This window comes from Bombyx mori, chromosome 12 (assembly GCF_030269925.1).
Source record: "Bombyx mori chromosome 12, ASM3026992v2".
NCBI lineage: Eukaryota > Metazoa > Arthropoda > Insecta > Lepidoptera > Bombycidae > Bombyx > Bombyx mori.
In genome coordinates, this window is record NC_085118.1 from 12,416,588 (window position 1) to 12,433,818 (window position 17,231).

Genomic DNA, 17,231 nt, shown 5'->3' on the forward strand with positions numbered 1-17,231 from the left:
ATTTTTATACTCATTTAATTCTATTTGAGCAACACATTGTCGAAAATGTTAACTAAATATTGCTGATTTTATTAATTTGCGTTCAAGAACTATTAACAAGTCGCAAACGGTATTAATTTACACTTGAGGGTAGGTAAAAATTTATATGCATATATGTAAGTCGTCGTGGCCTAAAGGATAAGACGTCCGGTGCATTCGTTGTTGCGATGCAACGGTGTTCGAATCCCGCAGGTGGGTACCAATTTTTCTAATGAAATACGTAGTTAACGAATGTTCACGATTGACTTCCACAGAGAAGGAATAACATCGTGCAATAAAAATCAAACCCGCAAAATTATAATTTGCGTAATCACTGGTGGTAGGACCTCTTGTGAGTCCGCACGGGTAGGTACCACCGCCCTGCCTATTTCTGCCGTGAAGCAGTAATGCGTTTCGATTTGAAGGGTGGGGTAGCCGTTGTAACTATACTGAGACCTTAGAACTTATATCTCAAGGTGGGTGGCGCATTTACGTTGTAGATGTCTATGGGCTCCAGTAACCACTTAATACCAGGTGGGCTGTGAACTCGTCCACACATTTAAGCAATAAAAAAAAAAAAACGATGGAGCTAAGCCATCGCGTAGTAAAATAGTAAAAATAAAGCCTGCAAAAAAAATATTCTATTACGCGTAATTCTTGATGGTAGAGCGTCTTCTGAACCCACACGGGTAGATACCACCACCCTGCCCATTTCTACCGCGACGCAGTCATGAATTACGGTTTGACGGGTGGCACGATGTTATATCATACAATTAAGACTTCGGCCTTTTTTATTGCTTAGGTGGATGGACGAACTCACGGCCCATCTGGTGATAAGTGGTTACAGGACCCCATAGGCATCAACAACGTAAATTCTACCATCCACCTTGAGACCTGAGTTCCATGTCTCAGTTTTTGTAGTACAGCGGTTTCTCCAACTTTTAAACTGAAACGGATTACTGCTTTACGTCTGAAATAAGCAGGGTGGTGGTACCTACCCGTGCGGACTCACAAGACGTATGTACTACCACTAGTAAAAAAATTAATGTCTCAAGGGTGGTCGCATTCACTTTGTGATGTCCATGGTTGTCGATAGTTAACACTAGGTCATGAGCTCGTCCAACTGTACAACCTTTACTTTTCTTCTATATATTAGATTTTGAATTGTTGTTTTTTTTGTTAAGGAGGAAACTGAGCTTGGACTTCCGGCTTCACGTTGACAACGGTAGACCGAACATGTTGGAGATGACTAAAATCCATAGCGGCTTTTGTTTTGGTTTGACCGAAAAAATAGTACGTGCCTGCCTAATTTGAATGCCGACACCATCGTATCGTTCAATAAGTGCACACCGACCATTTTATCCGTTAGGGCAAAAATACTTCAAAATCTACAAACTTTCTTCAAGACAAACTTCAAAACAAAACATTCGTTTGAAGTCGTCGCGGCCTAAAGGATAAGACGTCCGGTGCATTCGCATCTAGCGATGCGACTGTACCAGTGTTAGAATCACGCAGGCGGGTCCCAATTTTTCTAATGAAATATGTACTTAAGAAATGTTCACAATAGACTTCCACGGTGAATTAGTAATGCAATTCCGTTTGAAGGATGGAGCAGCTATTGTACTGTAAAATCAAACATTTACGTGGCGGCATATACGTCGTAGATGTCTCTGAGCTCCTAACCACTTAATACCAGGTGGGCCGTGAGCTCGTCCACCCATCTATGCAATAAATATAAATATATTATAATCCATATTTGTATACCTTCATGTACATACAATGTAACGAACTAATTTAATATACTGACTATTGTAAATGATACCTACAAATATTGACAAATAAATCACTGTGACTGTGACTTTTATAATATGCACATAAGATTTCGAATCAAATTCGTATATAACATGTTTTACACGTTTTATAAATTTCGCAAATTATCGCGGACAACTAATTTAAATTTTAGAATATGTATTTTTTGTAATGACGTCAAAGGCGTCAATCGATTTTTTTAAAACTTGCAATAACGATCGACCTGGATCAAATAATACGCGTTATTTAAATTTGCAAAAAATTTGAAGTCGTCGTGGCCTAATGGATAAGATGTCCGGTGCATTCGTGTTGAGCGATGCACCCGGTGTTCGAATCTCAGGCGGGTACTAATTTTTCTAATGAAATACGTAATCAACAAATGTTCACGATAGATTTCCACGGTGAAGGAATAACATCGTGTAATAAAAATCAAACCCGCAAAAATTATAATTTGCGTAATTACTGATGGTAGGACCTCTTGTGAGTCCGCGCGGGTGGGTACCACCACCCTGCCTATTTCTGCCGTGAAGCAGTAATGCGTTTCGGTTTGAAGGGTGGGGCAGCCGTTGTAACTTACTTGAGACCTTAGAACTTATATCTCAAGGTGGGTGGCGCATTTACGTTGTGGATGTCTATGGGTTCCAGTAACCACTTAACACCAGGTGGGCTGTGAGCTCGTCCACCCATCTAAGCAATAAAAAAAAAAGCATGAAGGACGAAATACGTAGTACAATCTCGAATTTGTTCAAGGCTATCGAAATGTTGCTCTACTCAACTACAGCTATGAATTATTTATTCGATTTAAGTGTTCAAAAAATTTCTACAAAAAAATCTGAACGAGTTTTAGAGTGGTCTGTTTACACCACATCCGCTTAATAACGATGGTTCGATGGTCTAACAACATAATTTAATTTCAATTGTTTTTTTTTTGTACAATATGTTTCATTTCAGTTTTACTCAAAAAAGTCGGTCGATATATATTTTTTTAACTCTTCTATTAGTTTGACCTGTATTATTATTTATTACTCTAGCCGTACTCGGCGCTTCGCTGGACATTCAAAATTAACATTATTATTTATTGTCATTATTATTAGGGAGTCCAACACTCATATAAATATTAGCCTATCCATTAAGTACGTGTATTTTCTACATGGATACCAAGTTTCAAGTCAATCGGATGCATGGTTCAGTAGTTATAACGGAACATCCGTAAAAACCACTGTAGATTTGTATATTAGTATAGATATAGTATATATTTGTATAAAATATTATTTTAACGTAACTTTCGCAAACTTCAAGATTTCACATTAATTTATAAATTTGTTCACGTATCGCCTAATACAACATATTCATTTTATTATTTTGGCGCAATATTACTTTCATTATTATTTCGGATTGGTATCAAAACGTTTTCAAACGCTTTGTGACCATTGCCACCACTACAGATGGTAATATGCACGCAGTAATTAATATACTAAGTAATAACCATTATTAGACATAATAAAATAATAAATAAATTTAATTATTCATGTTCCAAGCTGGACAGTGATCATACAAAAAAAACATTGAAAAATCTAAATAAATTAACTTCTCGTTTTGAATATTATTCATAAATGCAGTATTATTATTTAAATTTATTTCTGCGGTAGACGTTTTTCTATTTGAAACAAGTATTTTTATTGTTTCCATTAAAAGTTGTAGGAAGTTTCTTTTTAGCACTGTTATGTAGGTTTATTATAATTATGCGGATGGCGAATCGGTCTGATTTGTTTATTCTTTTCGATAAATCAGTTAACTAGACACGAACTCTCAAAGAACGTAATGGTCAGAGCAGTTCTTACGTGATTGGGCTCTGTCCGGCCTATACATTCCCCCTCATCCGTTTGCAGTGGTAACATCCTCATTTCATTTTCCAAACATTCGTGTCCTGATTTGAAAATGCAAAACATATTTCAAATGTCGTCAATTTCATGAAATCCCTCTTGTTTTTTTATTGCATAGGTTATAAGTGCTTTCTGGAGCCCATAGACATCTACAACGTAAAAGCGCCACCCACCTTGATATATAAGTTCTAAGGTCTCAGTATAGTTAGAACGGCTGCCCCACCCTTCGAACCGAAACGCATTACTGCTTCACGGCAGAAATAGGCGGGGTGGTAGTACCTACCCGTGCGGACTCAAGAGGTCCTACCACCAGTAAAGACGTATTGTACACCAGTGTGTACCCAGCGAAGCTTAAAGCTGAGCAAAGATGTAACTAATAATGCGTTGATTAGTAATTATAATTATTAAACAAAGTACATAACTATTCACTAATGTACCGAATAAGAAAATCAAGGGACTTTAATCACAGATTTCACAGAACATTTTAATTTATAAAAAAAAAAATCAGTTTAAAAGTAAAATTAATTAAATGTTTACTTTAATTGTCGTGATCAAGATAAATTATTAGATGTAAATAATGAAATGATTGTATGACCAAATTAAGCTTGCAAAATCTTCAAATTAATCGTACTTCTAGAAGTATCATAAAATACTTAGAAAGATTCCATTATATAGATAAACGTCTGGCTAATATAAAACGTAAAAAAATCGTTCAGACACTTTTCATTATGCAAAAACATATAATTTTCCAAATATCGTACCAAATAAATAAAGCAAACAACTTTAAAATCTATAGTCATATGCGGCTTTATGCCCATTCGCACGGTTGCTCTAATAAAATGGACACTTTAACGTTCAAATCCGAAACACGTGCCCGGAGTGATGTTAATTATCACGTGAACAGATAATAAATTGGTATATTATTTACATTACGTCTAAGCTCGTACACAAATGATGCAGGAAAATTTTAATAAAAACTGGTTCGATGGTTGATGTTTCATTACTGGATTGGGAACTTTGACCATAACCTAAATGGTTGCAAATTTATTTTAGTAAATAATTCGATGTATTACGTATGTATTACATTAACTCTGAAACAGTTCATGGAGAAAAGATGGGAGTATGCACAAAGTATTCATTCGCTCTTTGTTGAGTTTGCTAAAGCCTACGACAGCATAGATAGACCGACTCTATATAGAGTTCTCACGCGCTTTAAAATCCAACAAAAACTTGTGAGAATGGTGGAGGTTGCTACTAGGGAAAGTAGAATGACGGTACGAGTTGGCGCTTATCTTACTGATGAGTTTGACGATGTGACTGGACTCAGGCAGGGGGACGCTCTGTCACTAATGCTGTTCAACCTGGCACTTGAACACGTCATACGGAAAGTGAACACACTTAATGGCGGAGTGTGGCTCAATGGACAGCATAGGGTGATAGGAAATGCCGATGACCTCGCTCTACTTGGAGAAAGAAAGCAGCAGTGTTATAGACGCACTCAACTGCCTCCAACAAGAAGCTTCTCGGATTGGCCTTCGCGTGAGCCACGAGAAAACAGAGTATCTTCACATGCGTCGTACAAAAACATAAGACGGAAGCGAGAAAACCTAGTTGTAGGAAATACGAGGTTCAAAGGAGTAGCTAAATTCCGGTACCTTGGCTGCACTGTAACAGACACCAATGACAGGGAAGATGAAATCGAAATTCGTATACAAAATACCCTACGATGCAGTGCAGCCCTACACCCGGCTCTCTCTTCGAAGCTACTAAGCAGGTTCACCAAGATTCGGATATACAAGACTGTAGTCAGACCGATCCTATTGTATGGATGCGAAGCATGGTCGCTTACACAGAAAGAAGAGGCAAAACTTCTCGTGACGGAGCGAAAGGTATTGAGAAAAATACTAGGACCAGTTCGGAAAGAAGACGGTTCTTGGCACGTCCGGAAAAATAAGGATGTGGAGAGGCTTTTTGGTGAGCCAAATATTCTGGGTTAGATGAAGGAACGGAGGCTCGGATGGCTCGGACATGTAGTACGTATGGAGCAGGATCGAGCTGTGAAACGGGTGTACACGGGTGTACCGGAGGGACGCCGCCCCGTAGGGCGGCCCAAGTACCGCTGGTCTGACGCTGTGGAAGGAAATTTACGGGAGCTCCAAGTGTCGGACTTGCAAAGTGTTGCGCAGCGCCGAAATGAATGGCAAAGTTTATTGTCGGAGGCCAAGACCCACTTCGGGGTCATAGCGCCAGCTCAGTAGCAGTAGTAGTAGTAGTATTACGTATGTATGCATTGCGTGAAAGACGATATTTGTAAGAGAGGAGTGAGCGAAGAAATGTTATATGATAGAGGAGTATGGATAGAGAAAACATGTTATACCGACCCCAGGTGACTGGAAGAAGGGCAGGAGAATAGTGATGATGAATTCCATGCAAATATTTTTGCAAAATATTTAACTGAATTTCAGATAACACTGTACTGTCAGTGCCAAAGAGATCTGTCCCTTATTCCTAGGACGGTATTTTTTTCATTTTGCCATCTCTCAGGAATTGAGGCATGTTAATAAGGTAAAGTTCGATGAGCAAACTTATCTATGATTGATGTGCGAACTGAAATATGTCAGGATATAATGTTAATTTGAAAATTATAAAATACTATTGAACTACTAAATTGTTTCTAATTATGCACGTCCTAACAGGTTATGGGCCCAGGACGTTGCAGAAAGTGAAATAGAAATGATTTAACGATTAATTGTTTTAATAGGCGTAATCCGTTGTGTCAATTATTTCTTGATTTTTTTTTTGAAGTTGAAGAAACTACGAAATGACTTCTAATATTAATATTGATCGACTTACGGGTGATAACTATGACACCTGGAAGATTCACATGCGAGCTATTCTGAAGAAGAATGATTTGTGGGAATACGTATCAGGAAAAATACCGAAACCAATACATTCAGATTCTAAATATTCTGAATGGAATAAAATGGACGGAAAAGCCGAATCGGACATATTGTTAGCTGTCAGCCCGAGCGAGTTAATTGCACTGGATGGTTTAGACTCCTCTAAAGCAATATGGGACAAGTTAAAATCTATGTATGAGTCAAGCGGGCCAGCGCGAAAAGCGTCATTACTAAAGAGACTTGTATTAAATCATATGCCAGAAGATGGAGACCTACGAAAACATATTTCTGTTTTTTTCGACTGTGTTAAGAAGCTTAAAGAAATCGGATTGATAGTGATAGATGAGTTGCTTGCTATTTTATTACTTTATAGTTTACCGGATTCGTTCTCAATGTTTCGAACAGCAATGGAATAGCGTGATGATTTACCATCAACTGATGTACTGAAAGTGAAGATTATCGAGGATTATGAAGGTCGGAAGAGTAAGATAATAGACCAGAGGGCTTTGTTCGTCAAGCGTACCAATATTAAATCAAATGCCAACCCGAAGAAGAACTTCGAACAGCACACAACTAAAAACATTGAGTGCTATCGTTGCGGTCGTCTTGGGCATATGGCGAGAGAGTGCAGAACTAAAAACGTGAGTAAGCTTAAACAAAGCTCACATAAAGCAGAATGTAATAGTGATGATGAGCACAAGACAAATATGTTAGTAAGTACCACCAAAGAGGTGATGATAGCCGAGCAGAGAGCTCCTGTATGGTGTATTGACAGTGGATGTACGGGACATATGTGTAACAACAAACAGTTGATTAAAAATTTTACTCGAGATGATACAGACTTGAATTTGGCTAATGGTAAAACTACAAAAATTAGCGGATCGGGAAAAGTCAGTATTATGGTAGACACAGGCAGCGAAAAGCGCCATGTTGATATTAAAAAAGTGTTCTACGTGTCGGATCTACGAACCAATTTATTATCAGTTGCGAAGATGACAGATCACGGGTTTGAAGTTCGCTTCAATAAAAATTATGCAATTGTCATAGATGACAATAATAAGGTTCATATGCGAGCGGATCGAGTTGGTAACTTATACCACGTCCGAATGAGCCAAGATGATGTCAATAATGTTGAAATGGTGAAAAAACCTATAGATATGTGGCACGAGCGCCTCGGCCACCTTAACGAGCGTGATTTAAAGGCAATGGCAAAAAATGGCCTTGTCCATGGCATATCATTGAAGGACAACGAAAAATTGTCAGAGTGTGAAATATGTATAAGTGAAAAACAGACATGCACGCCTTTTTCTAAAGGAAGCGAAAATCGTACAAGTGAACTATTGGAGATCGTGCATACAGATGTGTGCGGACCAATGAGACAACAGTCTATGGGCGGTAAAAAGTATTTTGTCACGTTCATCGACGACAAATCAAGATGGTGTGAAGTATACTTTATTGCTAATAAAAGCGACGTACTTCAAGTTTTCAAAGATTACAAGGCTTACGTGGAAAAATTGACAGGAAAGAAGATCAAAAATCTACAATCCGATAACGGTCGAGAATACATTAACAAAGACTTTTATGATTTCTTGAAGAAAGAAGGAATAAGACGGAGGTTGACGGCACCTTATACGCCTCAGCAGAACGGGATTTCGGAGAGAAAGAACAGGACATTGCTAGAGATGGCCCGTTGTATGATGCGTCAGGCGGGAAGCCCTCCTGTTTTTTGGGCTGAAGCAATTAATACTGCTAATTACATAAGGAACCGATGCCCAACTGCAGCTCTTGATGGTCAAATACCATTTACCCTGTGGACAGGAAAGAAACCTACCGTAATCTACATGCGCGTGTTTGGATCGAAAGCGTATTATAAAAACAAAGGAACGCAGAAGGGAAAATTCGATTCAAGTTCAGAGCTTGGAATATTTATGGGCTATGCTACTGAGTCTAAAGCTTACAGAATACATGATCCTAAGACTAGAAGGATCGTCATTTCTCGCGATGTGAAGTTTATGAACGAGACAGCATTCTGTCATGAGTATAAAGAAATACGAAATGATGAAGAAGAGAATTTTGATGATTCGAAAATAGTCGTTGAATTGAAAGGACATGATCAGAAGAAGGAAGATCGAAAAACAAACCCCATGAGAGGGAGAGGAAGACCAAGGATAGTTCGTACTGGCTTAGTGGGAAGACCGCGCAAAGAGTATAAACCAGCTACTAATAGTACAGAGAGTGAAACAGAATCGGAGTATGAAGTAGATAATGAAGAAACGACAGCTGGAATTGCGATTATGGAACCTAAAACATGGAAAGAAATAGAAAAGACTGATGACGAACCTGAATGGCGAAGGGCTTTAGAAGACGAGTATTTGGCACAATTAAAGAATGTTACATGGGAAATAGTCCCACGACCGAAAAATAGAAAAGTGATAGGTAGCAGATTTGTATTTCAAACAAAGAATACAGGGAAGAAAGTACGGCTTGTCGCAAAGGGATGTTCTCAAAGGCCAGGGGAGGATTTTTACGAAACCTCTTCTCCTGTTGTAAGGTCTTCATCTGTGAGACTCATAGCTGCAGTGTCAGCTGAGTTAGGATTAGAGATGCATCAAATGGATGTAGTAACAGCTTACTTAAATGGTACTCTCGAAGAAGATGTATTTATGGAAATACCAGATAAACTATCAGATGTCTTAGAAAGTGTATTAGCAAACCAAAATATTGGATCAAAAAGAGATATTATAAGAGATAAGAATATACTTCATACAGCTAAACGCTGGAACGAAGCATTGAATGAGTGTGAGAATAATGTGTGTTTGTTAAAGAAGTCTTTGTATGGTTTGCGTCAATCAGGATTACAGTGGCATAAAAAGTTAGTAGGAAGGTTGAAGAATATTGGTTTTGAAGCATTACCACAAGAACCTTGTGTGTTTGTTGCGCAAAGGGATGAAAAAATGATGTTAATTGCTATTTATGTAGATGACATTATCCTAGCAACTAATGATGAGGTGTGGTTGCATGATGTTAAGCGTCAGTTATCTAATGCCTTTGAAATGAAGGATATGGGAAAAATCAGTACTTGTTTGGGTATCGAATTTTCACGTGATAAGGAGCATAGAGTGTATTTAAAGCAAGGTGCGTATATAGATAAAGTATTAGAGCGTTATGGTATGAGTGATTGTAAACCTATATCAACACCTATGGATGTGAACGTTAAACTAGAAAAACCCAACAGTGTAAACAATGATGTTATGAGTCAGTACCCTTACCAGAACCTAATAGGTGCCCTTATGTATTTGGCTGTATCTACCAGACCGGATATAGCTTATACTGTAAATTATTTAAGCCAATTTAACACTAATTATGATGTACAGCATTGGAAGGCAGCTAAGCGAGTGTTGAGGTATTTGAAAGGTACATCAACTTTCGGCTTAATGTATGAGAGGACAGGTGTACCATTGTTTGGTGTAGTTGATGCAGACTGGGGTGCAAATACGATTGATCGAAGGTCATATTCCGGTTTTGCATTTATTTTAGCAGGTGCCCCAATTACCTGGGAAGCACGAAAACAGCGTACCGTTGCATTATCGAGCACAGAAGCCGAGTACTTGGCGCTTTCTGAAGCAACTAAGGAAGCTATGTATCTCAGAAATGTGGTAAATAATATTGGTGTAAAATGTGGTTGTGTGACATTATTTAATGACAACCAGGGTGCTATGAAGCTTGCACAGAGTAGAAGCTATCATTCTCGCACTAAGCATATTGATGTTAGACACCATTTTGTTCGAGATATGTGTGAACAGAGTGTGATTGATTTGAAATACTTGAGTACAGACAAAATGCCTGCTGATATTTTGACCAAGGGCTTGTGTGGGACGAAGCATTATGAATGCATGAACAATTTAGGAATGATGGAATAATCATAATTGTCTGTAGTTAAAAGCTCACGACTTTAAGGGGAGGTGTTAATAAGGTAAAGTTCGATGAGCAAACTTATCTATGATTGATGTGCGAACTGAAATATGTCAGGATATAATGTTAATTTGAAAATTATAAAATACTATTGAACTACTAAATTGTTTCTAATTATGCACGTCCTAACAAGGCACCCTGCTTATTTCTGCCGGAATCATGCCAAGCTGATGCCTAGCGCTGACGAATAACATAATAACAAACTTCCACAATTAAGGATTAAGAACATGTAGTAAAAATAAACACAAAAAAAAATTATTCATTAAAACCGCTTAATTACTTTTATTTCTTTTAAATTGCTTATAACCTTGTCTTAAGCAATTAGCGTAACCCATATACATCAACAATGTATTATTATAAATGCCACCATCCACCTAGAGACATGAGATTCAGTTATACAGTACAACAGCTGCCCCACCCTTCAAACTAGCAAACATTATTACTTTGCAGCAGAAGCTCTACCGCCAGTAATTACAGGTTGTAAACCGTATTGTAAACCCGCACTACTAGTGAATACGACTAAATCTGCCCTAAACCGGTTACCATCTAGTTTAAAGGATAATACAGCTATCACTCTAAAGCAATAAACATCATGCATGTTAAAATATGAATAAAATATTAACACTAGCGGCCCGCTCCGGCTCCGTTCGGCTCTTTAACAAAAATTTCAACGATATTTGACATTGTTTTATTTTTTTAAATAAAAGAACACTTATTGCGGCACAACTATAATAGTTAGACATATGCTGTCGCTTGAAGCTTTTTCTAAATAATAATGTGCTCTACAAAATTCTAGTACATTATTTTATTCTATCATCAATAGTTTTGATGATAGCGATGTAAAGAATATTTTAGGTAATTTTTTTGCACTTTGGGTTACATTATTGGAGTTTTAGTAAGGATCCCTAATTTTTTTCAAAAACGATTATGTCTGCCTATGTCACTCGGGAATAGTATAGCTTCCAACAGTAAAAGAATTTTTCAAATCGGTTCAGTAGTTTCGGAGCCTATTCAATACAAACAAACAAACAAATCTTTCCTCTTTATAATATTAGTATAGATATTCTGTTTGACGTCTTCAATCACGTCATCATATTTTTGTTTTAGTCTTGTATGAGATTTTCGAAAAATCTCTATCGGAAAAGCATCCAAAAATTCCATATATCCAATTTCGTGACTTATATAAAAATGTATAATATGTATAATAAATACCACTATTTTGTAGACAATACTCAATTCGAACGGATTTTTGGCGGAGATATACGACGCTCGTCACTAATCACTAGACCTGGTGACGCATCTTGAAGCTACACTATCAGCTGATAATAAATGATAATAGCTCGGTTACAATAGAGACAAAAATCTAGACCAAAATCAATTTTCCCGTGAAAATCACTGCGACTATAAGAACTTAAGTATAATTTGATTTATACATTTGATTTATACTATATTTATGTTCCACGTATGTATATATTTTTTTCAAAACACTCTGTTTAAGACAATACACAATTTATTAATTTCTTATATCGAATCGTCTTCAAGTCTTGAGTGTTACAAGTGATTTTTTTTTTATTGCTTAGATGTGTGGACGAGCTCACAGCCCACCTGGTGTTAAGTGGTTACTGGAGCCCATAGACATCTACAACGTAAATGCGCCACCCACCTTGAGATATAAGTTCTAAAGATCTTAAGTACAGTTACACCGGCTTTCAAACCGAAACGCATTACTGCTTCACGGTAGAAATAGGCGGGGCGGTGGTACCTACCCGTGCGGACTCACAAGAGGTCCTACCACCAGTAATTACGCAAATTATAATTTTGCGGGTTTGATTTTTATTGCACGATGTTATTCCTTCACCGTGGAAGTCAATCGTGAACATTTGTTGAATACGTATTTCATTAGAAAAATTGGTACCCGCCAGCGAGATTCGAACACCGCTGCATCGCTCGATACGAATGCACCGGACGTCTTATCCTTTAGGCCACGACGATTTCGAATTTCGATTTAGTCGTAAAATACCTTCACATAAAACAATATTTTGGACGGTGCACGTGCGACATTCTGGCACCGTGCTAATGCCAAATGGATGAAAAGTACCAATCACTCGTATCGATAGTATGAATCACTTTCCGAACCAAAGTCTAGCGTTAGGAAATGTTGTGATCATCAAAACAGCGAAACGGCTACCTGCCATTGATTGCAAATTCCAATTGTAAACAGTTACTAAGGAAGCTATAGCCGCCCGCATTGAATTTCTCAATTAACTACTTTTTGCTAGTACCGATCAAGGCTATGCTTTGTAACTCTGTTAAGATTGTCACAATACGTGGGGCATTTTTTTTGTCTCATTCTATTACCATTAATTTGTATAGGTTAAGAGCATCTATCATTCTTTAGTAAAACTTCACGCGTAAAGTTTGATCACGATTTTACAATTTGATTTTTTTGGTAATTTTCCTTGACAAACTTAAATTGTGACGTAATTATTTTTTCAAATTCAGTTTTGTATTTGATCTTCTCGAAATTATTTCACCAAAATGAATAGCTAAAGAGTATTTTTATTAAATATACATAAACTTTTTAATTTTAATAAAATAAAAATTTATGTTTGCGATTGATGCCAGAAAACTTGTCTGAAATCTCAACAACAACTGAACCATACAATACAATGTTTTTACCTAATTGTTTTAACAAATTATTTATAATTAAAAATAAATAAAAGACATATTTTTTTAATTAACTTAATGAAGAATAATTAACGATCCTTCTCGTGCTAAATGGTTGACAAAGCCCATAGACAACACCTTGGGAGATGAGAATAAAGTCTTTTTTTTTTTTTTATTTATTGCCCTTGTAGGCAGACGAGCATACGGCCCACCTGATGGTGAGTGGTTACCGTCGCCCATGGACTTCAGCAATGCCAGCGCTGCCTACCAAATTCTCTTAATATCTTGTGATTACAGTGGATGATGCACAACTTCCGGCCGTAGCCCTTGTAACTTAAAGAACGTCTATTGTACCCTATAAGATCAAGCGTTATCGTGTAGGATCAGCGGAGCCGAACGATTAACCAAGTCTTGGTGGAGATTCGCGAGGCTATCCATCATTGTGTCCAGTTCCTCACAGTACACTAACGCAATGAGTTAGCTAGTGTCGTTTGGTAAGAAGCTGTGGTAAATTATACCAGCGTCAGACCACTAAACAGTGTCTTTATAGGACTAAGTTTTCGTTTCGGATATTACGTAGGTGCTGAACCAGAGTATAACTAACATGATGACCGCTTACGATTATCAAAAAGAATAAATAACCCAATGGGTTAGCTTCTCAGCGTTTCTGATCTGGTAGATTCAACGAAGCACTGCTCTTGCTAGGTTAGTAATTCACTTAGGTTGAACCCGTGAGCCCATCTACCAGTCCGCGCATAGTTGGAATAGTCCCTTAGACTACCAACGATTAAGTAGGAAAAATAAATAAATAAAGAATCAATTTTCCGTCGCAAGTGACATTGCGACTCAAATCCCTTTGTCTTTATGTCTGTTAAGCAACACCAAACATACCTTAACGCGTTCGTCGTACTGGCGATCATTTCTACCTTTTATATTTTACCTAGTATGACGCAAATGAACCAAAATTGTTTTGATGCTAACATTGAAAGCTGCTGCTAACTCAACAGTAGATTGAGTTGGTAACCGTACTCGTCGAACTCGACAAAGAGGTCGACGTGCAGCCTAACCCATGCATCAGCCCGCTGAGTTTCTCGCCGGATCTTCTCAGTGGGTCGCGATTCCGATCCGGTAGTAGATTCATTCGCGAAGCAATTGCTTTTGAGTTGTTAGGTCTCCTTCGGAGGCGCCCGGGCAGTTGTTAGCAAATCCCATCCCTCCTGGCTGAGCCTTTGCTCGCCCACCTGTCCTGGTGAAGCTGGAAAGGCCTCCGGGCCACCAGTAATCTTTCAAACAATAAAAAAAAAGTAGATTGAGTTTCGTCAACTTCGACTATCGCCTTTAATTCGTCGTTATTAGCTCTCCAGCGACCACGGCGTTCATTTTTAGATCAAAATTGCCATGTCGGAAGCGTTCACGCCAATAACGAGTCGTGCGTTCGCTTGTTTGTTGTGTTCACTTCGTACACGTTATTAATGTTGTAGGTACGCCATTTATGCGCCATTACTACAGCGACGGAACTCGTACTCCATAATTATTTGTGTATTTTACGTGTCAATATTGATGAACAAGATACAAATGTAAACAAAACGGTGAAAACAAAACACTAATGAATAAATAACTGAACTTGAAAATATGGTAGAATTTCATATTTTTAGAACAAAATTGGAATTTATAATTTATTACCAACCACACATAAATTATTTTTCAAATGTCCAGTATAAAATGGCAACTCCATAAGCAAAAAAAAGAAAGAAAAAAAACGGTGTATCGTGACTCCCTAATTTTTTATTTATTTATTATAAAAAGATTACTGGTGGGTCGGAGACCTTTCCAGCTTCACCAGAACAGGTAGGCGAACAAAGGCCCAGCCAGGAGGGGTGGGGTTTGTTAACAGCTACCCGAGCGCCTCCAAAGGAGACGTAACAACTCAAGAGTAGCTGCTTGACGAATGAATCTACTACCGGGTTGGAATTGCGACCCGCTGAGAAGATCAGGCAAGAAACTCGACGAGCTGATGTATGGATTAGGTTGCATGTCGAGCTCTTTGCCGAGTTCGACGAGTACGGTTACCGAGGTCCTGAAGTCTGCTTCTAGTGCTAGAGCTGTAGGCGTCTAATAATAGTGTTAGTGGACCGAAAGGATCCGTAAGGACATATCTAGGGCGATTACTGCACGAAACGGAGTCAGTCGATTCAAGGCCCAGATCGTCGTGTAAGTTGACGTTCCTGACGAACCACGGTGCTCCGACGGCTAACCTGCAAAAACGTGATTGGAGGGTTTCGAGGGTGTCTATGTGCATGTGGGCCGCGTGCGTGAACACCGCGCTCGCAAATGTCATGACGCGCCTTACGCAAGTTTTGTGAAGTGTCACCTTTTTCCGAAGGGACATTTTACTCCGCTTACAAATTAAGGGGTAAAACCTGCCGAGGATAAACGCAGTACGGTCGCGGACAAACTTTACGTGTGGGCGGATTGTCATGGATGCATCCAGGATAACTCCCAGTTACATAACCTTCCTGTCCCAAGACATGGATTGGCTTAAGAGGGTAATCAGGGGTGTTAGATTTCTGCGCCTAATGGGGGAGGAGATATGAGTTGAGTTCCGCCTTTGAAAGAGCACTGCTATGCTTTTCGCTAGGTTCATATCGAGGCGCCATTTCCGGAACCACTCTCCGGGGGCTACGGCTACGCTCTGGAGTTTACTCGCGACCAATATGGTGCTCCTTACCTCTACCTTCCATAGCTCTAATGGCCCAGTTAACGGTTCGAAAATATTTTCTTATTAATTTATATTTAAATATTTTATTTTATTTTATTAGATATTTACCCATAAATTTTAATTCAATTATTATACTTTTTAAGTGTTAAAAAGTGAACGACGGCTTTGCTTTAAATATTTGAATGACAATGTAAAAAATTTAAAAAGCCACGTTTTATGTATGTTCTTTTTTGTGTCAGCTGATTTCTAAGATCGTTTGTTTCATTGAAAACAAAACTTCATTCGTGGACACATAACTGACTGGATCAAACAATGGCAAAAGCAAAATTCACTGAAGCCCATTACTGAAATCATTAAAATACATTTAAAAACAAAACATTAACAATGTCAACCTTAAAGTCAGTAAGCAACGATAAACGTGGCTGTGCACGTGCTTTTTTATCGTCATCGTAGGCAAGTAACCCGTAAATAGTCTCGACATTCTTTGCAATCCAGCGCTTGGTAATTATTATGATTAGTAATTATTAAAATTATTAATTTCATTGAAATTGAAAGCTAATTCAATAAACAGGTTATTATTCACATTTCTTTATTTATTTATTTAAGGATTACCGACAGGGTTTACAGTAAGACATAAAATAACATTGACATGTATAGAGCAATTGATAACTGCAACTATAATTAGAGGCAATCACAGCATGCATTACATTAATATATCAATAGATATTTAACAATACTATTAATAATAATAAAAAATTAAAAACAAAAGAAAGACAACAAGGACAGTAATACCCGAGTACTCAGACCAAGGAACATTGATTAAAAAATCGATATAGAGTATCGATCTACCGAGCGCAATCATAGCACGAACCCTAGTGGTATCAATAACTAATCACTCTGTGCTGGGTGCATTATTTCAATGACGTATGTCTATTTCAATGTCACAAATATAAAAATCACGTGTGTAAATGATCTATGTACTGATACTATTAACGATATTTCGCAGGTAAACTTTGGTCTAGTATTATCATGTAGGTCATGGTAAAGTTTAATTGTACTAATTTTTATTTGAGGAAACCTTTTGCTGGTTGCTTCTTAAATTGACTATCGCAAATTTATAAGGACACAGTAACTATACAGTATCGATATTCCAAGATCACCATTTATTTGTTGAACGTATTCATAAAATCATAATAAACATATTAAGCAAATGAAATAAATTTGCAGTTTCGACGCACGACTGGAGTTTTTTATTATTTTTTC

The 17,231-nt window shown here is 37.8% G+C and overlaps 1 protein-coding gene and 1 long non-coding RNA gene across 2 annotated transcripts; both read left to right on the forward strand.

The window, feature by feature from the left end:
• The first annotated feature begins 115 nt into the window (after window positions 1-115).
• On the forward strand, window positions 116-4,701 carry LOC134199871 (uncharacterized). The gene is made up of 2 exons (XR_009974525.1): window positions 116-231; window positions 1,203-4,701. It is a non-coding gene; the product is annotated as an uncharacterized LOC134199871 (long non-coding RNA).
• Window positions 4,702-4,978: 277 nt separating this feature from the next.
• On the forward strand, window positions 4,979-5,707 carry LOC119629250 (uncharacterized). The gene has a single exon (XM_038014437.1). It carries the CDS (start codon window positions 4,979-4,981, stop codon window positions 5,705-5,707), a length of 729 nt encoding a protein of 242 aa, XP_037870365.1.
• The last annotated feature ends 11,524 nt before the right edge of the window (window positions 5,708-17,231 follow it).

What these genes read in the sequence shown, in the direction of transcription:
- LOC119629250 (XM_038014437.1), top strand. Translation starts at nt 4,979, where the DNA reads ATGACGGTACGAGTTGGCGCTTATCTTACTGATGAGTTTGACGATGTG.